General features: G+C 40.9%; 1 protein-coding gene across 1 annotated transcript in view; it reads right to left on the bottom strand.

Moving 5' to 3' along the window:
• Positions 1-9349: 9349 nt before the first annotated feature.
• The window catches only part of cadm1b (cell adhesion molecule 1b), a 168269-nt gene continuing 150481 nt past the window's right edge, over positions 9350-27137 (bottom strand). The window contains exons 10-11 of the mRNA XM_028572906.1: positions 9610-9738; positions 9350-9468 (exon numbers count right to left, since the gene is read on the bottom strand). Coding sequence (XP_028428707.1) covers positions 9350-9468; positions 9610-9738 — 248 coding nt within the window. The remainder of the gene's footprint in view (positions 9469-9609; positions 9739-27137) is intronic.

Raw genomic sequence — 27137 nt, 5'->3', positions numbered from 1 at the left:
CAGTGTAAAACTGATTTTCAGCAGGTTCCTGCTCTGCAGAACATAAACACCACATACACAACAAAACTCCTAGACAGAAACAGTAACAAACATACAGACCAAGAGAATGAGCAGCAGGGCAAAGCCATAAAGCTGACTTAATGGTCGCAGGTAAACCTCTCCATTAAATAGCGAGCAAATGTTAATTTAAATGATGTTATTGACGTTAAAGTTCTGATGTGCTGTGGAATGTCATTCCAGACTTTAGTGAGCACATAGAAAAAAGATCGCTGTCCATAACAGTTTCTAAAAGCCGGTAAAGGCAAAAGTCCATTTGTAGCAGATCTCGTAATGCGCTCGGACCTTGAACTGGGTTTTGGAACCAACGTAGACAGAGCAGCTACAGTGTGACCATTTAAAATTTGATAATACAGTTTTATCCCAAGGCTTAATTTATAATTCTCAAATGTCAAGGCATTACACAAAGATAGTGCAGTACAGCGGTGAGTCCATCCAGGAAGCCTAACATGTAGCTTATAGGCTTTGTTATAGAGTCTTATTACTGGTTCAAGAATCTCATTTGTTGTAAGTGACCAAACAGGTAAACAATACGACAAAGTGGACATAATGATAGCATGAAGTTTAGAAGATTTTCGTCAGATTTTGAGAGACTAGTCACCTCATTCTGCTCGCCATTTCCGGGTGAGTCCCGACTGCCCTGCCGCCGACGGAACTCTCGGCTCGTTGGAGATGAACTGAGCCTCGCCTGTAAAGTAGACGAGAGCAGGCGACAGCAGCCGGGGACGGTGACAAAAATCTGCTCTCAAGTCGGACAGTTTCTAGCCATTTCCAGCAGCCTTCAGCAGGACTAAATAAGCCAAATTGTTGCTGCTGCTGTTCTGAAAGCTATTAAACATTCTGAACTTAGCAGAACCTTTCCTTGTTTGGTTTTTTCTTCATATTTGCAAAGTTAAATGATTTAGCATTTAAATATCCATTATTATAAGCTTCAGTCTCAATTTAAAAAAGCGATTACTCGCAATTAATTAGTTAATTCTTTTTAATCGATTGACAGCCCTACTTTAAACCAATCCCAATCGTCATGGGCGGTGCTAAGCTCCGCACAGAGCCGCTGCAAAATAGTGCAAGAGATAGTCTAGCTAGCTGTCTCAATTTACCCTGCAGGCATCTGAGGAGCAGTCAACAATAGTCCTCATCAATCCACCGGATTTAAAATTCCAACCCAAAGAAGGGAGAAGGATTACGGAAAATACACGCATCCGGCGGAATTTCTTGCAGCACCGGAGCGACTCCAGAAGTGGAACGCGAATGATATAGACTACGTGTTATGTGACGTGTTTTGCGCATTGCGGGATCGTTTGAAAGGCACACATCCATACACACACACACTCAGAGGTTCCTCGATTTATAGTTAGATTTACACATTTACTTATTGTAGTATACATTCTTCTTTTCCATATATTGTTGTCATAGTATAATGTACATATTTCTCATTTCTTATAATTTCTCTGTTTATATTCTAGAATGGGAGCAACTGTAGTGTATCCCAATTTCCTCTTGAGGGATCAATAAAGTATTTCTGATACCAGAGCGATTAGTCCTCCTTGTTCACAACTGAATCCGCCAGGTAATAACAAGTAAATAAGAATGATGCTAGTCCTTTTAGTATTTGTGCTAAGCAGAAGCGAACATAGTGTGCAGACAGAGCTTGTTGTGTTTGCCTTTTGTTCACCCACTATTTATTCCCACATCATTTAATTATACCTCAGCCAAGCCAAGTGCTACATGCCATCAATCTCAATCAATCAATTAGCCGACTAAACAAGCCATGCTCAGACATTCGTTCAGTCTCAATTTCCCCATTGTGCTAATTACACTTAAACATGTCATTCCAAATTAAAATTGAACATTTAAATGGATTAGTATTATCTAACTGAAACATCACTGCTTCGACATTCATGCCTTCATGTTGCACTGACAGCTGGCACAGCCCAACAGCAAATGCCTTGTACCTGCTTTGAATTCAGTTTCAAGAGTTTAAAAGAAATCACATAATTTGTCATGTTTCAAAAATACTATAGGCAGGTTTTTTTTTTTGTCTTTTTTTTAATGGTCCTTGAGGGAAGCATTATATTTCAATGACTGTATGAGTAAGGGAGAAGCATGTCTGGTTTGTAAGGTTAAACTATTCCCATTAAAGTTTGAATAATGTTATTGACCTTTTTACCTGGGATGGATCACTTAAAGTAAATGGGAAATGGTGTCCCCGACAGAATTACGATGACAGAATTGATTATGGTTATGAACTAGGTCTTTTGCCTCGAAATGCCTATCAATTTGTCAAATTGCTAACCTCCACGTGTTCAGCTGGAAATCCTAACAGGGGCCCCCGAGCCCGTCGCTGTCAGTCATCGTGCCATTTAAAAGCTTTCCCGCCTCTATCTGTACCGCGGTGCTTGTGTCAGTCACTGATGGGAGCTCCGATTGCTACTGCTGTTGCTGCACATCTAGCTACAGTATTTTTTTTTGCCTCCAATCGAGATCTTTCATTTTTGGGAGTTTGACAAGTATCAGCAGCTCAGGATAGAGTGAACCGGTCCAATCCAGCTAATGTCTTCAGCACGTTTAAACAGTGTGTGAGTGTGAATTTGACACAAACAAGTTAATGAATTCTGCCGCCTGCGTTGTCCGTGCAGGATGGGACTACAATTAGAGCTGGACAATATATCGATATGATATCGATATCGTGATATGAGACTATACATCGTCATTGATTTTGGATATCGTAATATGGCTTAAGTGTTGTCTTTTCCTGGTTTTAAAGGCTGCATTGCAGTAAAGTGATGTCATTTTCTGAACTTACCAGACTGTTGTAGCTGTTCTATTATTTGCCTTTACCCGCTTAGTCATGTTATCCACATTACTGATGATTATTTATCAAAAATCTCATTGTGTCAATATTTTGTGAAAGCACCAATAGTCAACACTACAATATCTTTCCGGTATCGAGGTATTTGGTCATCAAATATTGTGATATTTGATTTTCTCCATATCGCCCAGCCCTAATTCAGCGTATAAGCATAACAGGCCGCTCTTATAAGTAAGTAGCTAATTAATTTAATTTTTTTAGGGCTGTCAAAATTAACGCGTTCATTTTTTAACATTTAACTTGTTAAAAAAAATTAACGAAATTAACGCAGCTGTGTTTGTTTACTTCATGTGGCGGCTGAGAAACGTAATACGTCTACATAACAGCAGGCGGCGCTACTCTGTATTGTTGCCCAAGTAATGAAAACCGGCAGCTGATTGGACAAACGCGTCACATGGGTTTGTTTTCTCCGGCTATTGAGAGCCAGACTGTCATGGCGGCCGTTCAGAATACGATCTCATATTGTACTAAGATAGTTCACTGAAACATGTTTCTGAAAACATTTTAAGCGAGAAATAGGCCGTGCAGTTGCTGAATCTGTCTTCATTTCAGCTCAACAAAGGTCAGTTTAGAAGATTTTCGTCAGATTTTGAGAGACTAGTCACCTCATTCCGCTCGGCATTTCCGAGTGAGTCCCGACTGCCCTGCCGCCGCCTGAACTCTCGGCTCGTTGGAGATGAACTGCGCCTCGCCTGTAAGTAGACGAGAGCAGGCGACAGCAGCCGGGGGCGATATTACGAATCCCACTATGGCCACGCCAAGACCCGCCCTTCAATAGCGTTCACACACTACTATTGGCCAGGCGTCCATGCTTACATGTACAGGTCCTATCCCCTGACCAATCCCCTAACCCTAACCTTAACCACTCGAGGTGAAATGCCTAACCCCAACCAATCGAGCTGCTTTGTAGGGCGGGTCGTGGCGTGGCCATAGTGGGATTCGTAATTTTGCCAGCCGGGGACGGTGTCAAAAATCTGCTCTCAAGTCAGACAGTTTCTAGCCGTTTCCAGCAGCCTTCAGCAGGACTAAATAAGCCAAATTGTTGCTGCTGCTGTTCTGAAAGATATTAAACATTCTGAACTTAGCAGAACCATTCCTTGTTTGTTTTTTTCTTCATATTTGCAAAGTTAAGTGATTTAGCATTTAAATATCCATTATTACAAGCTTCAGTCTCAATTTAAAAAAGCGATTAATCGCAATTAATTACAGCAAATTGTACAATTAATTAGTTAATTTTGTTTAATCGATTGACAGCCCTACATTTTTTTTTTTTTATGCATACCTACAGTAAGTATATCAACTGTAATATTTTTGGCCAAATCCAAAGTATTTGATATTTGATATTCTCCATATCGCCCAGCCCTAACTACAATGAAAAACCACGTTACTCAGTCACAACAGCACAGCACTTTAAACATTGATATCTTTTTTTATTAAGACAAGTACTCTTCTGATTTTTTTTTTTCCTTTTGTAAAAATGTTGGTGTGAACCAATACAAAATATGCATGGTCAAATGAGAAACATCCCCTTCACTACACAAAAGAAAGAAGGGAAAAAAAAAAAAAAAAAAAAAGTCAACAAGAGAAATTTAAAATTAAACAACAAAAACAACAATTTAATAAAACAACCAAACCCCCGCCCCCTCTCCCTCCCTCCCCCCCCTCCCTCCCCCTCTCCCTCCCTCCCCAGGCTTTAAACGAGTTCCATCCAAATATCCAAGGCATGTAACAGATCATTCATAAAACTTTATGTCACAGTAAGTACATCATCTTTTCATCTATGAAAACGTATGCATGGATTGACTGAATGCAAGCAGATGCTTGATTGACTGTGGTCACATCCTATAATTACTAAATAACCGATACTGTATGAGCAAAGTGTTAAGGAGGTGAAAGAAGAAGAAGAAGAAGTTGAATGTCATTGTGAATTTGTTGACACTGACTGTACATCATTTTTGTCTGCTTAACAAATCTAGTTTTCTTTCTTTTGTGAACTAGGTCTATGCAAAATAATATTTAACGTTTACTGTAACAGTGCACCATATTAAGAACACATAAACATGTACAAATGAGAAAAAAAAAACATGTACATCTTGGTGATTTCTTCACTGTTTGAATAGCTGTGGTACTACAGTATATACTTAGGGCCTTTTTTAATTTGCATTCTACCTGAGATGCAAAAAAACACAACCATTAACACTCATGAACCTGAGAGAGTGAAAACAAACGTACTAAATATCAAATATTTAAAACAAATGAACACAATTGGATTAGAATGATGCTTCCGTTTACGTTCCTCGATTTTTATAAATCAAGTCATTTTTTTTTTTTTTTAACCATTGAAGATAAATATCAAACCTCAAAATAAAATAATTCATGCACATAGCCTAACTGTTTCCATGACACCACAACTCTAAAATCTGGGGGGGAAAAAAAGTACTTTTTATTGGAGCTCATTATAGCTTCTAGTACTTTTATTCCTCTCTGACATTACTAGCGAGCTTTGCCCTTGAAGCTATCCAAATAAATAACAAAGGAAGTGAAGCAGAGAAAATAATTATGGCCAAATTGAAATTGTTTTGCAATCACTAATTAAGACAATAAATACTACATCGTGGCATACGACATTCTAGTCATTGGAAGCTGCCAAACCACCCTGATAAACAAAGAAATACTGGTTTTTTTTTGTTTTTTTTTCATTTCATCTTTTTTTTTTTTTTTTTTTTTTTTTTTTTTTTTTTATGCTTCAGGTCGTAATCCTGATGCGAGTCTATGGTGCGTGAATACAGACAACCTGGATGAGTGTTGGCCCTGTAAGTTAGAAAGGACAGAAATATACAATATAGACTGTAAGAGTGTACATGAGGATACTGTACGATACTAACCATATGCCTCAAAATCAAAGAAGGCACTAAATTAAGTCCTTCAGTCATCTCCTATATAGTGATAAGTATCAAGAGGTGGGTTTAAGGCAGTGGTTATCCTTTTTTCATATTACATTTACAATTTTTTTTTTTTTTTTTTTTTTTTGTCTTATTCAGGCAATGCAATGAAATCACTCACTAATTACCGAACCGGATTTTACTCTTCTAGCTGTGACAGACTCTGAGGCATAAAGCATGCGTGGTGTGCACACTGCATCTCTGTCTGCAAGCGCAGGATCTTCTGATTTGTGATAGTAGGGGAGGGAGGGGGGGTAATTTGTAACAGTAGACGGCTGCTGTGTGAAGGTTTGAGGCTGCAGGATGACAGTAAGAAAATGATCTTTCCCAAACCAAGTCTAAAGCTCTATACAAATCTTTGTTAACTTGGGAGGCCAAGAGTCCTTACAAGTTATCAAAGACAGCCCAAAGGTAAAATGTCTTTACAGACAGCAAGGAAATATAACCAATTCATGTTTGCAGTGATTGAATGTCTTTTATACTTGAGTATGGGCAAGGGCGAGAAAGTACTGCATGTGGCCTTAGGATTTCTAAGGCCAGGAAAACCACCTGCTACCCATATTCACGTGTACATAGTTTGACAACTTATACATCGCTGAAAGGAAACTTTTCCATTGAAAGTATTACAATCTTTCTTCCTTTTTAACACCGTACAATCAAATACAAATACAAAACCTTGAAAACTAAAATAAACCAAGGCTCTGGAGGCATTTCCAGTTAAATGGTCGATGTACGAATTATCAGATGGGAAAAAAATCAATTATATAGAGATGAGCACTCTGCACAGTGGACTTTCAGCCTTTGCTGTATAGAAGTAATATTCACTGTATATACTATGCACACACTCGCTAGTTATTATATTTGGTCCAGGGTCGATCGTGTGGGTGGCATGAAAATGTGAAGAATTTGTATGTTTTTAAACCAAAAACAAGCACAGCAGGCTGTATCAATATCCAACAAATTATACATTTTAATTCGGTTTTTATGATCAATGCAGCAGGAAGAGTTGCTCTTTTAGGTACTACAGAGTGTATGTCCTATATGCTTAAAGTAAAGACTGACCCTAAAACTCACGTAATGTCTTTTGGCTCTGTTCTTATTAGACATTTTCAGCCATGTTTTTGGTCCAACCATCAAAAGGATGAAAAGAAAAATAATTCAGACAAAAATAGCTACCAAAATCACTCTGGAAGGAGGCAATATTTTTTTAAAGAAGTAGTTTGACATTTTGGGAAATTCTCTTCTTTGCTTTCTCTAGAGTTAAATTAGAAGATTGAGGAAAAGATCAATTCCACTCTTAGACATAAGAGTGACATTGATCTTCTCTAGGGTTGTGCCGATGGACAATCTCATTGTGATGGCTGGCCGACATCACGATGGAGAGCCACCATCGTGATGCCCCCTCCACCCCCGTCAAACACAATAACCCTAGTCGCGGGCGCTGGACGGGAAATTGACAAGCGCGTCGGTCTTAAACTAGCAAAGACACAAAGACAAGACATAGGGCTCCTTAAGTGGAAGCTACTTTTTCCCCCTTAACGTGCAAGCTATTTGTGAAAAAGACCATCGCTTTGAGCAGACTGCTGATTGGCTGTAGTGATACATTCTCTCTCTCTCCCTGTCAGTTGTAGCTCGCTCTACCTTCTAGTAATGGTGGACACAGAGGTCTCGAGTGAGAGAGAAAAAAGCGTTAAAAGTGGAACGCTATCACACTTTCCTTTCTCCCCTCATTGGACTAAGTTTGTCAACACTACTCTGTGCATGCATCAATAAGTAAGTCTGAGGTCCTGTAGGTACAGGACGATGTTATGCAGGATTTATGAATGTAAGTTAGCAACAGTAGGCTAATTCACAAGGGTGCTATTTTATGTGTGAGCTAATATTGCGCATCTGTTCATGTGCGCTGCAAGAGTTATGTTTCTGTTTACTGAATGCGTTATTCAGTGCAAACATAACCGAGAATGTAGTTTAAACTCAGTAATGATGGTATGTTAGGTTATTACTGTCGCTCTGTTGAAGGCAAACATCCCACTGTACTGTCGTTACGCAGATCACGGACATCTGATTGATTTTACTGCACCGTACTTAAGTGAAAGTAGGTTGTAAAACCTACCAGCAGGGCACCATTTACAGAGGGCATTTAAATGGATCTCTAATCGTTTCTATGTTAACTGTTGGCCCATAGTAGTAGAAAAAAGTATTTATGTAAAGAAATATGAGCTATCACCCCCCCCAGCCCCGATGACGATATCATCGTCCATCACCATGTTTTACTGTAAACATCGTCAACTGCCTATTTAGGGGACATCGCCCAGCCCTAATCTTCTCCTCACTCACACAGGCCAAGAAAGCAAATGAGCGTATTTCCTAAAATGTCTAACTATTTCTTTTTTAAGATTGGATTTCAGAACCAGTTGTTTAGCGAATGACAACAACGAAAAACAAAAGAAAGCAGATGCCCGGTAAGCGTTATCCGCTATTTACCGCTGTCCTATTAATCGGCAGGAAAAAAAACAGATACAGAGTTTGAAAAAAAAAATAATAATAATTCAGATTTTCTCTGTAGAACTTTTTAACTCTATATCATGGCGCATACTGTAAGACAGCTGTTAAAATGTCGAACTGGACCCCACAATACCTACTAAAGAAATACTACACTGACCTCACATCTACTAATCAGTCAGGTTTTCTTGAAACCAGCGAGGGACCAGTTGTACTTTTTCGGTTTGATGTGAAATGGTACTTCACAGCACTCCTACTTCACTTTCAAGAACAAATACATTCTATGATGAGCATGATTACTCACAACTGTTTACATTAGTAATCAACACAGTGAACCTGATGTCAAAAGAAGGGGGGGGTGAGCAAAGTCTGCGCTGAAAATATATGTCTGTGATGAATTTGAAGGGGCCGTTGGACTTTGACCCAGCAGGGGGGAAATGTGTTGACGCTGTTCCGGTTACTGAACTCTGGAGATTACTCAACAACACCAAAAATGAAAGCGTGTATGAGCTGGCTCCTCAGATCTGGGTACATGAGCTAAAAGCTACCTGCAGCACACATAGACAAACACCAGGTCCATGTAATCCCCGAAAGCCAAATGCAACAAAGGATCAAGGTGGAGTACATTGAAGAAAAAACTAAAACCCAATCCAACAAGCATGTTAAAGGGGGGGGGGGGAAGGCAAAACAACAAAATCAAGAAAAGAAATAGAACAAGGCACAAAATTGTCTGTAAAATAATTTGAACTGTACAGAATAGGCCCCGGCAGTCCAGAAAAGGTCGGATAGGAGACTCAGCAAACACCGCTTCTTACCGCTTGGCCATGCCAGTCTTGCTTTCAACTTTGTTCTCTTCCTCTTTAAATCTGGCCCTCCCCGCCCCCAAGCCTTCTCGTAACCAATCGGAGTTAGACATAATGCTCCTTCAGCACCACCTCCATCAGCATCCCCACCCGTCTCTCCTGGCCTGTCCAGTTTAGATGTAGTACTCCTTCTTCTCGTCTGTGTTGTTGTGTCCGCCCTCCGCGTTGATGATGGCCGTGTCTGCGTCGGCTGCGTCGTCCGCCCCTTTGGCTTCATGCGTGAAGTAAGTTCCTGCAAACGTACGGACAAAATGAGCCCCCACACCTCCTCCGCCTCTTGTGCACTTCGATCCTATTGCGCTCCACTTGCAACAATAAAAAGCACTCGACAATGTGTTCATGATCAAGCATGATTGCGCTGCCAATGCCTTACCTTTGTGTCTGGCAAAGTATCGACCAAGCACAATAAGTGCACAGAGGATGGCAAACATCACCACGGCAACCACACCTCCGATGACAGCATGGTCGATTTTCTGCGGTGCCCCCTCGCCGGCTCTGGAGTCTTAAAAAAACAGGGACAATAACCGTAAATAATTTTATGATCAGTAAACCGTCCACTCAACTGGCCACTAATACCTTCACACAGACAGGACCACACTGGAAGCTGGGGCCATTAAGTCATTAGGCTGCCAAAATAAACAAAATTTTAATTTTTTTTATTTTTTACCAAAAGCATTTAAGCATGACCCATCCAGAGAGGAAACGCTTGAATAGGCTTGCCATCTTATGTTGTTTACCAATAAAAAAAAATGAGATGATACCTCAGCACAACGTTAGTCCATGGAGATGGCATATGGTTCAGAATTTGTAACTAAACATCCCACAAATAGGCTATTAAACCGTTTAGTTCCTTCTCACTGAAAAAATCATGCAAACCACTGCCAATAGTTCAGCTTGATAATACCCAGAATGAGGCTGTTTACTAACTGAAAGGTTTAAGTTGTTGAAATGTAACGTGAATTTTCACTGTTTTAAACCAAAACATTCTAAATGTGTGCCAGTTAATTTCCTGTTGCAGCCCAAGAAAGGGGTCGGAGAGGCACTGGAGTGTAACGTGTACCATGCCTTGCATCATAACATAGACTAGGGCTGGGCAATAGGGAGAAAATCAGATATCACAATATTCCTGACCAGATACCTCAATATCGATATTGCGGTGATATTCTAGGGTTGACAATTGGTGCTCTAACACAATATCTTCACACTTAGATTTTAGATAAATAATGGACATCATGTCTAAGTGAGGAAAAGGCAAAAAATAGAACAGCTAGAACAGTCTGGTAAGTTCAGAAAAGTACATCACTTTACTGTAATGCAGCCTTTAAAACCAGGAATGTCATATCACGATATTACGATATCCAAAATCTAAGACGATATCTAGTCTCATATCACGATATCGATATAATATCAATATATTGCCAAGCCCTATCGTAGACCCAACTAATCGATGATGAAATTCATTTTTATAATCAATTTTAATCGATTTTATTTCCAACTCTCAGGCAAGAAAGTGAAATATTCCTCTAATAAAACAAAAAAACGCATTACTTTAACATGTTTTAAAATGAAGTCTAAAGTCTCTCTAAGTCATAAATCATACATTTGTGATGTTCTACTGTGGAAGCAGGCTCGTTATATGGCCGTTTTCAGTGCTTCATATAGCCGAAATGGCTGCTCGAGCCCCTTGAGTGAGCAATGTTGAAAAATGTTTTAAGACAGTTATTTCACCATGAAACCATAGACACTGTCTGCAATTTCATCGCGAGTTCACACACTGTAAAATACATTGTGATTTAAGAGGCCATTTCTGGAAGTTATAGAGCTCAATCATCAGAAAAAGACACAAGTCTGGAGATGAATTGGCGCCCGGAGTCCCCATGCAGAGAAATACGTGGCTGCCTCAGGTGTCACGGAGTATCACTGTCTAGCATTTAGCCAGATTTATCCGTGCACCACAGTAGAACAAGGCAAAATCTGAAGCTTTTAAATTTCCAGTCTCAGAATAGTTCAGAGGCATTTATCAATAGTCTATATCTGTGCACATTTGGACTGATGGAGGACTGGCAGGCGAGGGAATGGCTGCACTGTTCTTTGCTGCATGAGAGAGCAGCTCAATTTTCCATCACTCTCACTAGTCATGCTCTGAACTTGAATGATTTTGATAAAAGACGAGCGGAGAGTGCCGAATTTCTCAACGCTGTGAGGGCATTACAAGTCGAGTTGAGGGTTTCTAAGACAAGTGACACGTTCACATCTCAACCTAAGAAAACAACAACACCACCTCATTCAATTCAGCACGACGACATATTGGAAGGGGGGGGGGTGGGGAGGGGTGGGGGGGTGCATTTGAACTAATTAATGAGAAAAGTTGTGTTTCAGTTGAGCGCCCACTTAAAAATGGACTGGCCTTCACGGTAGCACGGCGGTGTTTATGTGAAGCAGGGACGGGCAAGGTGCCGTTTGTTTACTGTACCGGCGATGTCAGATAGCACAGCTCATTCCCCCCGCGGAGAGGGAAGGGCCCATTCTCCATGTTAATGAACCTTCACCACTAAATGGCCTGTACACAGTCCTGTCTCCTCCCTCAACCAAACAACCCCCCCCCCACACACACACACACACACACACACACACACACACACACACACACACACACACACACACACACCTTCCTGCCATCACCTTGCACCCTGCTGTCTTCTGTTTGACACATCCACAGGGAAACATGCAGGGTCTGGGCCGCCTCTGCACACCGACGGAGAGTTTTATTTAACAGGTAGAAAAATTCGCCCAGGTTAAGCACCGAGACTATCACAAAAATGTCAAACTAAAAAAAAAAAAAATCCCATAACGCCTACAATATCAACTGTTATGGTTGGTTGCATATCATGTTGCCTGTATTAAGTACACTACTGAACACTGGTTTTTCTGTTTGTCAGTTCTGTATTTATTACAAGGGAGGGTCACAAAAACACGATCTCGACTTCAATATAAATATTGCCGTTGTGCTCATTTTCATTCATTTTGTGTTGGTGCTGCAGCGTTACCCCACAGTCACATTAGCTACAAGAGACAGAGAAAAAGCGACAGGCAACCATTCATATTCAACGGGAGTGGCCGTTTGCCGGCGACAAGCAACGAGCTCGGCGCTACCACGAGCAAGGCGGGGCCAAAATAGACAAGAAGTCTATTTTATGCAAATGCGGAGCGATGCGACAAAGCGACAGCCAATCGGAGTGAAGGGGCAGCGTGACGTATGTCAGTGGCTCGAGTCGAAGAAAATAATTCAAGATGGTTGAAAACGCTTCAGGACATCGTATTTCTGTATATATCGGATATGTTTGGCATTTTATCTCATATTTTTATATGCTATTAGAAGCACTTTTCCGGTGATGGCCAGCTTTACTGCGCAGCCTCCAACTGAGAGAATGTGACATGAGCAACGTGTCTGAAAGTTGTAAGTCTTCTGGTGGCTGCGCTAAGAGAAATCTCAATCATTCCCAATCTTACAGATACGGAGACTGTAGGTGTATGTAAGGAGATAACATGGGCACAGGCTAAATATTGCTAACTAACATGCTAGTTAACTTTAGTAATTAAACCTAAACAGCTCATGTAAGTCGAAACTGCCTGCAAGCTTATCCTGTACTATACGGTAATTCCTCTACTATGTGACACAATCGTTAGCCTATTTTTACAAAAACGTCTGCTACGGAGCCATAACGTGAGGTACGAGGTAATGGAGCCTTTTATACATCGTCGTGTTTCTTTAGAACTAAACAACTGACAAATAGTCTTTAAACGCTTCAGATGTAAAGTTATTCGCAGTAAAGTGACGTAAAAAAAAATAAATGGCGGTCAGTGGAATGCTAACAGGAGGTGATCGCTTTGTAGCAACAAAATGGCGCCATAGATGGCTCGAGTTCTGAAGCGAAGCTTACCCCCTTGGCGCCCACAAGCGAGTGCATGTCGCTCTCTTTTGTAGCTAATGTGACCGTGGGGTTACATCGCGAAATTATTAAACGTTGTTACATAATGCAATACAATACAGAGGTCTAAAGCGCATTGTAAGCTGATTTTAAAACGTAAAGGTCACTATTGTGAGGTGGACTACTGTGATAAAAGTTTTATAACATTCTGAAGCTGAAAAAGATTTTCATAAGTCTGAAAATGTCATTGAAGTTATATCAGATTTGCAATTTTTACGTTACCAGCTGGTTGTACATAGTTGGGTAGGTGGAGGTTTTTACCAGGCAGGCAGGGTCTAACAAAAATATGTAACTGGTGTGTGTAACTTGTGGGAAATGTAGGATTCAGTGTTTTTGGAGCTTAACCTTTAAGGACTAAAAGTCATGATATTTCAGCGTCTGCTGCATCATTTTCACCTTTTTGTTTTCTTTATCACATGACTAATTTTTTTGGTGTCATGCCAAACATCTGGCCAATCCCACATGGGATAACAAGACATTGCGATTTTACTAAGCTTAGGCTACATCTTCTGGTAATACACAAAAAAACAAAGCAAAAAAAATAACCACGTTATAAAGTACTTATTCTATATTCTTTCAAATAACACATTTCAAATCAAAGAATGAATGAAAGAACCGCTACCTACGTTCTCTAAAGTTTATTCAGTTTTTTTTTTCCTCATCTCCCAGGCTGTATCCAACTAACTAACTAATCTAAATGTTTCATCCAATCAGTGAATTTTTTTTAACTTAATAAACGCTGAAGAAGGCCACAAGATGTTTATCTTGCAAGGCAGCTGGATTCTCGATACAAGATCACGCAACCGATCACGTATTAAACAAACATCTTCAAGTGATGCATTTGCGTCTTGACTGCCAGCTGACTGAACCAATCAGCGTCCAGTAAAGGAGCTACTAGCAGCTACGGCTGTGGTTTAGGTGTGTGTGTGTGTGTGTGTGTGTGTGTGTGATGGCCGCGACGTGATAGACAGATCGTTCATCCAATCACCTGCCAGGTATTTTTTTCAAAGTGCCAGCTCTTTCCCAAACAGTTTCCAATGACAGTTTCTCAGGTGGTTCTGTGTAACAAACCATGTGGCGCGTCAGGTTAATGGATGTGGCTAAAGCTTGTTTAGTCCAGAACCAAATGGGCTGCATCTTATATGGTGCATGCTTTCAAAGTGCTGTAGAATTCAAACACATTGGCCATGGGGAACAATTGCCTTTCAATGTCTTGAACAGGGGGAGCATAGGATCGAACCCCAAACCCTAACCTAACCATATTGGGTGATCCACCCCTAAATCGGTCACCTGTGAGTCCTCCAACGTCATGCATCATAAAGTAAGGAATATCCTTTTTATGTTGCTGTGAGATATTATTTTTGCTCCCAAGGTGGACCAAATAACGGGAACATCCTACAATATTATCACAACAACAGCAGCACAAACTTCAGGTTAAGTTGAGTCAACACTTCCACGGGCTGTTTGTTCTGGTCTGGCATTTTTGTAGCAGGTGTTCATGTTATTTTGTCCACTTACAGCATTTTAGTAACAAAGTGAAAATGGAAAAAAAAAAGGGAGGTTTAGGACTCCTGTAGTTTCGCATTGCCAGACCTTCCTCCACAGCGCTGCGGAGGAGGGTCTGGCTAGTCCATACAGCATTCCCGGATGGGAGAAAAACGTGCACTGGTTTATTTGCATTTCTTTAAACCAATCATCATTTTCTCGGGTGGCGCTAAGCAACGCAGTGACGCTTTTGAAAAATAGCCTCTGGAAGGAACTTTTTTTGATGGAACACGTGTACGTTCAAAAGTTGTTTTAGTCGTGCAACAGAAAACTCCGATTGGACAGATAGTCGAGCTAGCTGTCTGGATTTACCCTGCAGAGGTCTGAGGAGGAGTCAGAAATCCACCAGAGTTTAAAATGCCGACACAAAGGAAGCCCAAGGTAACGGATATCCGGCCTAAATGAGTGAAATCCGGCGGAATTTCCAGCGGCAATGGAGCAATCCCGGAAGTGGAACGTTGTGGATACAGACTAGGACTCCTGAAGCGCTGAACTGGGATCTGACACCGATCTCTGACCTCAACAAGAACAGATTTTTTTTTTTATCTCATTACTATCATTCCCCCCTCTTCCTGTGTAGATTAGTTTGTCATTCAGCGCTCTAACACACCCAGGATCAAGAGGGTGATTCCCTTCAGGCTGTCCATTGTCAATATGCATACGTAATACAACACTACGCTTAGAATAGAAACCTCCAAATGACCGACAGTGTTATTACAGCAGCCTTTGTGGCCTCACACTTGAAATGAGTAGAATTTGATTATGTCTGTAACGTGGCTGGTGTCCATAACGCCGGCACAGCTCTACTCGCGGCTCCGTGGGGGAGTGCTGACATGCCAACACCGGCTTCCTGACAGGATGTGCACAGCCGTTGGGATTTATGGGGGAATAAAGAGGATTTGCAACTGATGCCTGTGTCTGCGCGGCGGTGAAATCTGCTCCGCTGAACTCGCAGTGCCACATGTTTTACAGTCGCACCTTTCCCTCGTCTCTGTAGTGGAATGACTAATTGCCGCGCTGGTCAGCAACAGAGCATCTAATAAGACTATCTGTCAGCGTGTTGATCAGAGCTGCGAGCTTGTCACCAGGCTGATAACATGGAACATAATTTTAGTTTTCCCGTCTTTTTTTTTTTTTTTTTTTTTTCTTCTTCTTTTAATAGTTTTCTGCTCACATAACGAGGCATGTCACACACACACGCGCTAACCCACACATACAGACGCATTACAATTTATAGATGTAATTACATTGATATAATGGAAACAATGACTCTCTTGCATTGGAAGAGCAAAGCTGTCAATTGCACTGAATAGACTCTCACAGTAACCTTTTCCTGGACAGCGGCAGGACAATCGGGCATTGCTGCAGAATCAACTTGAGCACCGTCAATTGCCATTTTGCAGCATTAAACTGCCATGGTCCGTGGCTTTTGTATTGGTTGCTGTTTGAAAAGGAAATGAACGTAATGAGATGAGCATACATGGGCAATCTCCCCCAAAAATCATTATTCGTGTTGCTGTTGTAGCAGACCATCAACAGAGCACAATATTGTCCTCGGTTGAATTCCAATGCCAGTGCTCGTTCGCTAAATAGATTCTCTGAGTCCTTTGTAATAACCCAAAGAGTGTTTTGAAGATGTGCAAATACAGCTGTGACATTTAACGGCGTCGCTGAAATACAAGTGAAGGTCCGACTACAACTAATAAAATGGCAATTGAATGGAAATTGTGACAGCGAACTTGAACTCCTCGGTGGCAGGTAATTGTATCTTTTGATGCTGTCAAACTTCTCGGAACAAAAGACTCTAGCACCCATCTCCACTTCATACTTTTCATTCAACATGTTTTCCCCGCAGTGGAGAGCAAGGCTAAGAAAAAAGGTTTCCAAAATAATAATAAAAAAGAAATTGCTATCTTCGCAAAGTTGCAAGCAGTAAAGTGCACATAATATTCAATCTCCAAACCAAATCCAAAAAGCAGAGCTCTCAAAATTATTTACTACTGCTTTATGAAAAAACAATAATACTGCAGTGAAAACAGCTCTTTTAACTTCAGGGTGGTCCGGCATTACTAACCTATTCCCTGGAGACCAATTAAAATGGACCATTGCGATATTTTCTTTCTTTAATAACTATGTAAAAGAAAAGAGAGGAAAACCTCAGGTCGTTAAAAAAACAACTTTTCAACTGGGAATCCGAGTAAACAAATGTGAAGGGGGAGGGGGGGGAGTAATTAGCATTTCTAAATGATTCTTTAATTTTTCCAATGAAATACTTCAAATAGAAATGATACATGTGAGAGTTAGAACAACACTGGTAAATGTTTAATGGGTAGTCAAATACTGAATCCACTCATAACGGGCTTTTGTTGAAGTCGGTAGCGTACGTGGAGTTGAAGCTTGAATCCCAAGACTTAACAGCAGTGGAAACCTGCCAGCACCTTACATGTACAGTACCAGTGCTGAGGGAGGACAGAGCAAACATGTATGAAAACCTGCCAGAAATGGATTCCTAATATACCATCTGGTGCAAAATCACATGATTTACTCATTTCAAGAAGAGAAAAAAAATCCATGTCATGTACTGTACGTATGTATTATGTACACCGCATGTTCGAGTCATAACGATCTACAAATCCCTGACGGCATAGCCAAGCAAGCAATAAAAACTATATTATGGTTCGTAGTATTATCAAGTCTTAAGGGTGCAGTATATAGAGGCCAAACTCCCGTTCATGTGTGGTGTAATGTTTGCTTGCAAAGCTCTTATTGGCAGTTAATTTACAACTTGTACTATCCATAAAGCAGAAGACCTGAGAAGCCCCCGTAACTCATCACAACCCAAAGCCTCTGTGATGTTTTTACTTTTTATTTTTCCTCTTTTAGATTATTCAGCAGAGGTCCTACTGTAGAATGCTAAACAACAATTTACCCTGATCTGCAGAAACATAGGGTCTTTTTAATCAAGTCTACGACATAATTCCTTATTCCATGTCTTGCTCCTCTCAACGAGCTGGGAGAAGGGGGGTATTGAAGGCTTAGCAGGGATATCATGTCCCTGCCTCGGATCATCTCTGAGCATCTGACGATCTGGAGTATTATATCGCCACAGACTCTCTCTATTCCTTCAGAGCTGTGGGTTTCTGGGTACATTCTGCTCTCTTCCCCAAAAAGAAATACACAGACACTGACAAAGGACACCTTCCTTCACACTAACATTCATGATGTTTTTTCCCTCAAACGGCTGCATAGATCTGTGTTTGGTGTGTTATGTCTGTATCAAGTATTTAGATCAGTGAGAAAGCAGGTCGCACATAATTGTCAACTAAGACGTCAACTAAAAGCTCTAGCTTCAGTGTTTAGTGTAAATACGCCATAAAAGCACATGGAGAGAAACGAGGTCTGATAACTTTCAAACGCATGGAAGAAATGTTCCTCTGAAAGGATGACTTATCTCTCCCATGAGGTCTACACACACACACACACACACACACACACACACACACACACACACACACACACACACACACACACACACACACACACACACACACACACACACACACACACATTCTCTGCATCTTTTAAGTCCCTGAAAGACATGACAATATGAACTCTTGTGAAACTTTCTGAACATGCAGCAGAGAAGACAAACTACTGTGGGATTCTGTACTTTAACGTCACCCGCTGCACAAAACTATATCTAGGCCTTGAACTGACGCTTTGGTTTGCAAGGCAACAACAAAGCTACTTTACCAGAGAAGCAAAAATCCAGCAAGTGAAATCATAGCATTTTGGAATTGAAATCTTTTTTAACATCTATTATGAACCACAAAACGACAGGGGATCTGACACTATTCAGAAACCCTTTTTTTCATGTTTTCTTTCATACCACAGGGAAAATGGTGTGCACCTGCTGCTTATGTTGATTACTGAATGACAGCAACTTGAAATCTTAGTGTATTCATGTAAGATCATCCCAGTCCTATAGTGCACTGGAAACATCTAGGTGGAGCAATCAAATTACAGCACAAAATATGGTACCAGGTACAATCTGCGATTTTAGAAATTCAAAACCGGTATTGCATTACACCTGCCAACACTAGACCACAACTAAATATACTGCATGTGTATTATTACCTTTGCCAAGGAGGTCATGTTTTCAGCCAGGTTTGTCTGTTTCTTTGTTTGTCTTTCAGCTGGATTATGGAAATCTGCTAGCCCGATTTCCATGACACTTTTGTGGAAGGGTGTATCATGGGCCAAGGAAGAGCCCATTACATTTTGGAGTGGATCGGAGTCATGGGGCGGATACACAAATAATTTTTCACGTGCATTAGGAACCAGTGGCGTGGCTTGACCTTTCCCCTAGGTGGGGCTACAACTTTATAGGTAGCTCGGTGTGTTTTAGTCGTCTACGCGATGCTAAGGTTTGCAGCTGTGACCCGGGACGCCGCATACCAGTAGGGCTGTGCTAGATTTAAGAAATTCTAACACTAATCGACTAACACTCATTCAACTGTATCGACTAATCGATTAGTTGATTTAATCGACAGATCTGTAAAACTGTGTTTCTCCACAAAGAGTCATGCTAAAGCACCACTTTAATTCTTGTGTTTACCAGAGATGTGCTCGTACGTTTCTTGGAAATAAGTCATTCAGCATGAAAAAAGCATCAAACATGACTAATCGACTAAAGAAATCTAAGTTGACTAAGACCCAAACGACCGATTAGTCGACTAATCGACTAAGAGGGAGCAGCCATACATACCAGAAACTCAGCGGTGATGTTCAGATGGTGTGTTTTCATTTATTGGTGTGGTTGGTTATTATGGTATATGTATAGTTTGAACGTTGCACAGCGTCACCCTCAAATAATGCATTATGTAACGTAAGTTAAATAGTGGTGCTGACTGCTGGTTCATCTGGTAAATAGGTAGGAGTCACGATGGCGGTAACCTGTGGCTGTCTGTGAGTATCTGTCTCCTGCTGTGCAGTGGTTGATGATATGGAGGGCATATTATGTGCTGTGCTTGGTTTTGCCTTGCACTAAAGCTGTTGTGCGTCTACAGACACGTTGAGTAGGGACGGAGCCTGAAGTACTTTAATCATTAGAACTTTACTCCTTTTTGCATTTCTTGGTTGTTCAGTCACCTGCCAGTTTGTGAGTTGTTGAGCCTGTGCAGGTCTGCTAGTAGTAGCTCTGAGGACTTTTGTTCCCTGGATTTTTTTTTTTTTGTCTGTATGTGTCATTAGCTGTAATAAGACCATGTATTTGATACATGCATTGCTACTTTTTAATGTCATTGCTACCTGACTAAACTTTGACATAAACTAGTCTGTGATTCACTCAACATCCTCTGATCTTAATTATTAGTCAAAATAATTAATAATTTCTGGGCCTTTTTTTAAAACTCAAATATTAGGTATAATATCATAAATTAGGGTTATTGACCATAAATAAAAAATGCATTGAAAAACATCAAAAGCATCGAAAAAAGCAACAAAAACATTGGGGGGAGGAAGCGCCCACAAAAGTTACATTTTCACCTGGGTCATTTTCATTTTGACCCGGAAGGACAACACAAGGGTTAATGTGGATGCAACCTTTTGAATCTGCACGTGCTTTTTGTGTAATCTGTACGGGAGCGTGCCTATGTTCCCACAGCCCTATGTTCCCACATTTGCTTTTTCATAAATTTGTATCAGATTTTATCCCCCTTTCTCCAAATTTGGTAGCCAATTACACCCAACCTATTATCCAGTAGCAATGGACTACAGATGGAATGTAACCCTAACATAGGGCCTAATTTTAAGAAACCTCTTAGAAATGTGGGAACGTAGGGCCTAATTTTAAGAAACATCTTAGACATGTGGGAACATAGGGCTGTGGGAACATAGGGCTGACCACATCTGTACATATATATTTGCCCTTTTATGTGGAATCTTTTCAATTTAGAAGTACATAAATGAATACACAGCTGAGATGATCAGGCTTCAAGCACTGCACAACCATATTTTGACACAATTCTTATAGTTTTGGAAATGTATCCAGACATATTACGCTTGCAGATTTTTCATATTATAGAGAACTGGATTTTTGACCTTGGTGGATAGCGTGGCGTGTCCTTCTAGTTTTATTTTATTGGATCCTCATTAGCTTCTGCCATAGCAGTCGCTAATCTTCCCAGAGGTCCACACATTTAAATGGCCATATAAAACATTTAATGGAACCAAGGTCCAAATAAAAACAAAAATTTAAATACATAAACTCATCCTAATGCAATGTCATCAATAATGTCAAAAAAAATGGTTCAAATGACCACACATAATATAAACAAAATCAAAAAGTGCTCCAAGCTAGAACAGCTTCATGGCTGAAACTAAAATGCCTAATCCAAAAAATACAACCAGATGTAAGTACACAACAATCCATAAAAGTCAGATAAGAAGACATCTACACATACTAAGTGATTTTTATTTTTTTACTTACATCTGTAATGTGTGAGCAATTGGTAGTTGTGATCAGTTAACAAACACACAAAATTCATTTTTTTTTATCAAGAACTCTTCAATATATATGTGACAATAACTGAAATGTATGCATCCAAAGATTTACTGATTGGACCTTCAAACTCAGGATACAGTAGTAGTACCGTGGCCCCTGATTACAGCCGAAAATCGCAGCTGGTGGTGGAGGTGGCCGTGCCAATTCACACTTGTGTTATGACGGAGTAAGAAATCGTGCTGTATACTCTCTTATTGAGGGAAATGCTATACTGTGCTGTTATGCTGATTAAGGTAGTGCAAAGCAATCTGCCGCAAGCCAGCTTACCATTGCCCCTGTGACAGGGTATTTAGAAGAGTAGTGAACTGCAAGAAAGCTCAATTACATCCTCCCAGCATGTACTGCATAAATCACCGTAAATCCTCTTTCAAGCCTGTCTTTCGGAAATTACTGGAATGTTACAGCAGAAAACACGGAGAGGGTTTGCATCTGTGTAACTCAGAGGAGAGGAGCTCAGGGGAAAAGATGCAGAGTAATGCACACTTCCCGCGTAAAGCCACTTCCTGTTTGCCTGAGCCACACCCAGAGAGAGTCGGAGAGCTAAAATGAGGCTGCAACCATGCAGCATGATCACTGGCATACGGCTGATAACTTTATTTGAGAGAGAGGGAGAGAGGAAAAACGGTGGCTTGGATAGGAGTTTCAAACATGAGGTAATTTAAAACATGCAATGGAGAAAAGTTCTGTAATAGTGAACAAAGCAACAACAACAAACAACCCATGAGACCTCACAAATATGAACACAGACAAGGCCATTTATTTGACCATTGACCCTATTTTTTTTTTTTAAATAAATTAATACATCATGCACACATTTTAACACATTATTGAAAAGCCTTTTATTTGATCAAATTTGGATTTGTATTAATGAATGATATCTAAAAGCTACCACATTAGAATAGTGGAACTTTTGATGCAGTCTCGCACTGTTTCAAACTTATTATGTGTGTATTGCCAATCCACATTTTTAAGACTGTATGAAACGCAGAGTGGCCATGACAAAAGGGCCAAAGTTGCCGTATCTCTAAAGCAGCTATTGATAAACCGATCTATTCTTTAAGGATAGTTTTTGTATCGAAATGTCACATTCTGGCATATCCAAATGTCAACTCCCAAGGTTGCCTCGCCATCTGCCTAGCCTTAGCGGTGCTTTTGAAATAATAGTGTGTTTTTTTTGTGTGTTTTTTTAATAGTTAATATTAAAATATTTTTTTTGCAACAGAGCTTAATCAAAGTATAAAATAGATGCCGAAAGGTTGCTCTGCTATAAACACCCAAAATGAACTGCCTTTTAATTCATTTCATATGTCTTTGAGAAAATAGTTATTGATGTTTTTCGGCCTCGCAAAGACGAGATGTGACTGGCATTTGTAGGGGAGATGTAAAGGGCATTATAATTTGATGGATGGGCCGGTTGAGATGTAGCTGCAGATGCTCATAAGATAGCAGAACAGCAAAGCAGAGTCTCTACGTCTTCTCAGATCAAACATGTGACTGCAAAGGGCTATGACAGGTGTCTCTGACAGCCTTGCGCTGCCCGTCCTTAGTGTCACCTATCAGCCGCACTATCTGATTAAAACTGGCCATCCACGGTCTCCCTTAGCCTTAGGTGCAGGCCCTCATTCTTTCTTACTTGATCACGCGGGCATGCAAGCTCTCTCTCTCTCACACACACTCACACACACACACGATTGCTGAGAGGGACAGTAGTGGGGGCATACAGTACCTTGCGTGTTGACGGGGTTGGTGGTGGGTGTGGGGATAGTAGTGGGAGCATCTAGATGAAAAGAGTAAAAAAAAATAAAGAACATGTATAAGAAATAAAGGAAGTCAAGAGTAAAGAAATAGACAAAAGTCATTATAAATAGATGAAGAGCTGTGCTATAAAGAAAATCCTAACATAGCTTCTGGGGTGAGTTAATTTTTTAAGGGACTAAAGCGTGATTTATGGTTCTGCGGAGGCTTCACGCAGAGCTTTTGCCGTAGCCTACCTAAGTGGCCTGAAGTTTATAGTCGTCTGTTGGTTCTTTTAAGAGAATAGCAGGGCCGGCATGTGTGTGTGCATGGGGAGTGTGTGGTAGAACGAGTGAGAAAGTGATGGCGGTTAGCTTCTGAGCAAGTAGTGACTCTAGAGTAATAGTGAGGGAAACAAACAGTCCCTCCAGAAAAACGCGACCATGCAATCGCAATTAATTAATAATTCAATGCATAATCAGCCAAAGTCCGCATATTTATGTGGGGGCTGCATTTTTTCAAATACGCTGCACTTTCGCCACATAAATTGCCGATTTCCGCGTAAAATATGCGGGGCTTGCATGATTTTCATAATCCCCGCATTTTCGTTGCAAAAAAGTCACATATATCTTAGCATAAAGTTGAAAAATGTTGCGTTTACTTCACACAAGAGCAGCCAATTTTTGCAAGTTCGCGCAATTTCATCGCATAAAATTGTATAAATATCTTGCATATTCCATCGCATTTTTTAATAAAACGTGCTGAACAAAGTGTGTCCCCTGTGTTTTCTGACCACGATGGGAAATATGTAGCAGGAAAAGTTTTCCCTCTCCTTGATTTCATGTTGTTTATGGAACACTGAAATGAGTCGGGGGAATGCTACCAAGCCACGTGCGTCGCCGTGACGTGTAGTTAAATTTTTTGAGAGGTGCACGTCAGGCTACGGCGTGGGGTCCGCATCTCCACATACCTACGTACGTAGCCACGGCATCAATGTAACGCAGAAGCATAAATTGGCCTTAAGAGCTCATGCTACCACAGCGGTGCTTTTAGCTAAATGCTAACGTTAGCATGCTAACAATGACAGTGCTAACATGCTCTTGTTTAGCAGTTGTTTTTCCATTGTCACCTTGTTAGCTTAGCGTGTTAGCATGCTAACATTTCCGCTTGAGCACTAAACGCAAAGTGCAGCCAAGGCTGAATGGCATTCATTTTGAGGCTTCAACAAATCAAACTTTTGACCTGATGATGCCACTAAATGAAAAGAGGGCGACATTGTGTGCACCAGATTTAATGGCAATAAACCGAATAGTTGATGAGATTTCTAACCTCATACTGGAAATGTCAATGTCACGGTGCAGCTATAGGAAATCAGGGGGATCACTAAAGTCGTTAGAATTCATCATCTAGGAGCCACTAATGTCTGTACAAAGGTTTGTGCCAATCCATTCAAAAGTGGCCCACTAAACACCAAGAATGTCAACGTCTAGGTGGTGCTAGAGCAAAAGCTGGGGGATCCCCGAACTCATTAGCCTAAATCCTCTGGGAACCATTAATTTCTGTATATAAATGTCATGGCCATCCATCCAACAGCTGTTAAGGTATTTCAGTCTGGATCAAAGTGGTGGACCAACCTACAGATCAACCTACAGACCTTCATTGTCATCCACAGAGCCGTGCCTGCTAGCCTTATAGCTATTTCACTGGGCTGGGGTTGTATTATATTATATTATATTATGTTAAGCTATTGTATTTCTTTTTTTGATACATTTTCTAATTAACTATGAATAATAATTCCTGGCAATCATGGAAAGGTATTGATATTTGCCACAGTCTCTCGCAATAATTAAGTCAAACTGCAAATTAAAGCACTCTGGTGGTCCCCCGCTGCAGCACTGCAGACCCCCGAGCAGCATCCTCCGCCCCACACTGTACTGATTAGGCCTGTCACTAACCCCCAAACAAAATAATCAGAAAGACAAAATGGAGGGCAATTCAGGTATGCTACGGTACTAAGGAGGGCTGAAAGCTTCCTCATCAGGGGAATATATGCCTGGTGCAGGGGAAAGATAGCACAACCCCTTGCTGTGGGAGAGTCGCAGCAGGGGAAATTGGCTGGCTGTCTCCATGCCTTTACTGTCTGCACTCCATCAAAAAACAACAGCGGGAGACCACATACTCCCAAACTAATGATAAAACATCAAGGACAGCATAATGTTGCCGCCGGGGATGGAGTGTATGGCGGAGGTCGTGTTGATGGTGGTAGGGGGGTATCAGGCAGAGATTCTTTTCTGACAGTATTTGAAGAGGGGGTGGGCAAGATTTCTTTCCCTGTGACCGAAGGCAGTCTGATAGCTGAAATGTCAGTGTCTGGAAGAGGGAAATTGGCCATTCAGGGAAGAGGGTCTACACAAAGGCTGGGATAGGATGTGGCACATATAATATCCAGGCGAACAAGAATTCTCCATGGGCAATTTCCAGGCTGGATGACTCTGGGCTCAGCATTATGGGGGCTGAAATATGAGTGTATTTTGGAGAGGCCATATTTTCAGGGAGCATTTGTATCAGTGAGGAATTTGATATGAGAAAATTTAACCATAAAGTGAAACAATGTAGGAGAAATTGTTTACCCGTGCCTGCTTAAACCTGCCTGCCAACACAACAGCAGGGACGAGATTTAGCTTTTCTTTTGTCTGTTTTCACTTGCCTAAAAGTTTGGTTTACATGAAGTCTTATAGAGGTTTTCTTCGAAAACAAGGGGCAAATGTCGGCAAAAGAGGATGTTGTAGAGCAGCTCGTCGACTTGATATTGTGAAAAACTAATGTACAAGCTGACGTGTTGAAAGTTGTCCATCACTATGTTGCACATTTGATGAAATCCGTGCGAATCACAAGGACAGTTTCACAACAGCCTTTCGTAAGAACATGGAGACCCATGAGCCCTGTCTGCTCATGCTGTGTCAAAGCCCAGATGAAGCCCGGATTTCCAGTGGCTTGTGAATCTTTGACTTCTTGTCCACGGAAGACTTATAGTTCAAAAAGTCAAGCGTGGGCTAAAGCGTGGTGGTAATAGCAGCATTGTTCACCTGCCAACAGGCAGTGTTTGTGCGAGTTATAGCACCAGGTCAGCCTGTGTGAGAGACAGGCCTCTCTCTGGTCAGCTCTCTCCCACACCACACACCAGCCAGGGGGCACAATTCACAGCAGACACACCCACGTGGAGAACAGCATGACAAGCCTCTTTCTTACCCTTTTGACCAGCCGCATACAATACAGGCACCACAATAGCACTTGATTTGATGGGGATTTACATCGGCCTCACACCTGTCCAGGCTGTCACACGGTGAAAAGTCATTAGTCTTCTTTTGAAATAGGAAGAGCCCGAAGAACTAGCAGCAGTAGAGGGTGGCAGCAGCAACGAAAGAGAATTGATGGAAAATTCAGCTTGGCTCTATCAATAATTCTTACAAGCAAATATTTATTTAAGAACAAAACAACTCATTAAAATAAAGCAATTTGTTGCATGCAGTGGCTAAGACAGAATTATTTTTTTTTTTTTTTGACAGGTGTGTGATGCTTTAACAGGACCAAGAGCTCTTAAATAAAAAAAAAAAAAAAAAAAACAGTAAAAATGCCAGATAAAAGAAGAAAATGGTAATTTTGTTAGAAAAATGTGAAGTCAGTGGGCGGGATAACAGTGGTGGACAGATTGAAGTCATGCTTTGCTATTGAGAAGTTAAACCAAAATAGCACATGTTCCTCATGCTAAGACCAATATGCTGCAGAAACATACACTAATTTAACCACTGTAGAAAGCTTGATTAGTCTGGGCCAACAAACTCTCACATGGACCACAACATGATTTTGTCTGGCATTAAATCCTCCAGAAAAGAGGAGAGGGAGTCTCGGACATAATTATACGCGTTTATTAGCACCTTTGACCAATCTCCTGTGTCTCATTATAGCGAGCTGGAGTCATAGTGCCTCCAACGCTCGTACACCAGAGAAACTGTGTTTAATGGAAATTGGTAAAATATGTGGATAGGAAGTTACTAATTGAAGACGTCA

Source organism: Perca flavescens, chromosome 3 (genome assembly GCF_004354835.1).
Source record: "Perca flavescens isolate YP-PL-M2 chromosome 3, PFLA_1.0, whole genome shotgun sequence".
In the NCBI taxonomy this organism is placed as follows: Eukaryota; Metazoa; Chordata; class Actinopteri; order Perciformes; family Percidae; genus Perca; species Perca flavescens.
Note: the sequence above shows the minus strand (reverse complement) of the source record. Positions and strands in the feature narration are given on the sequence as shown.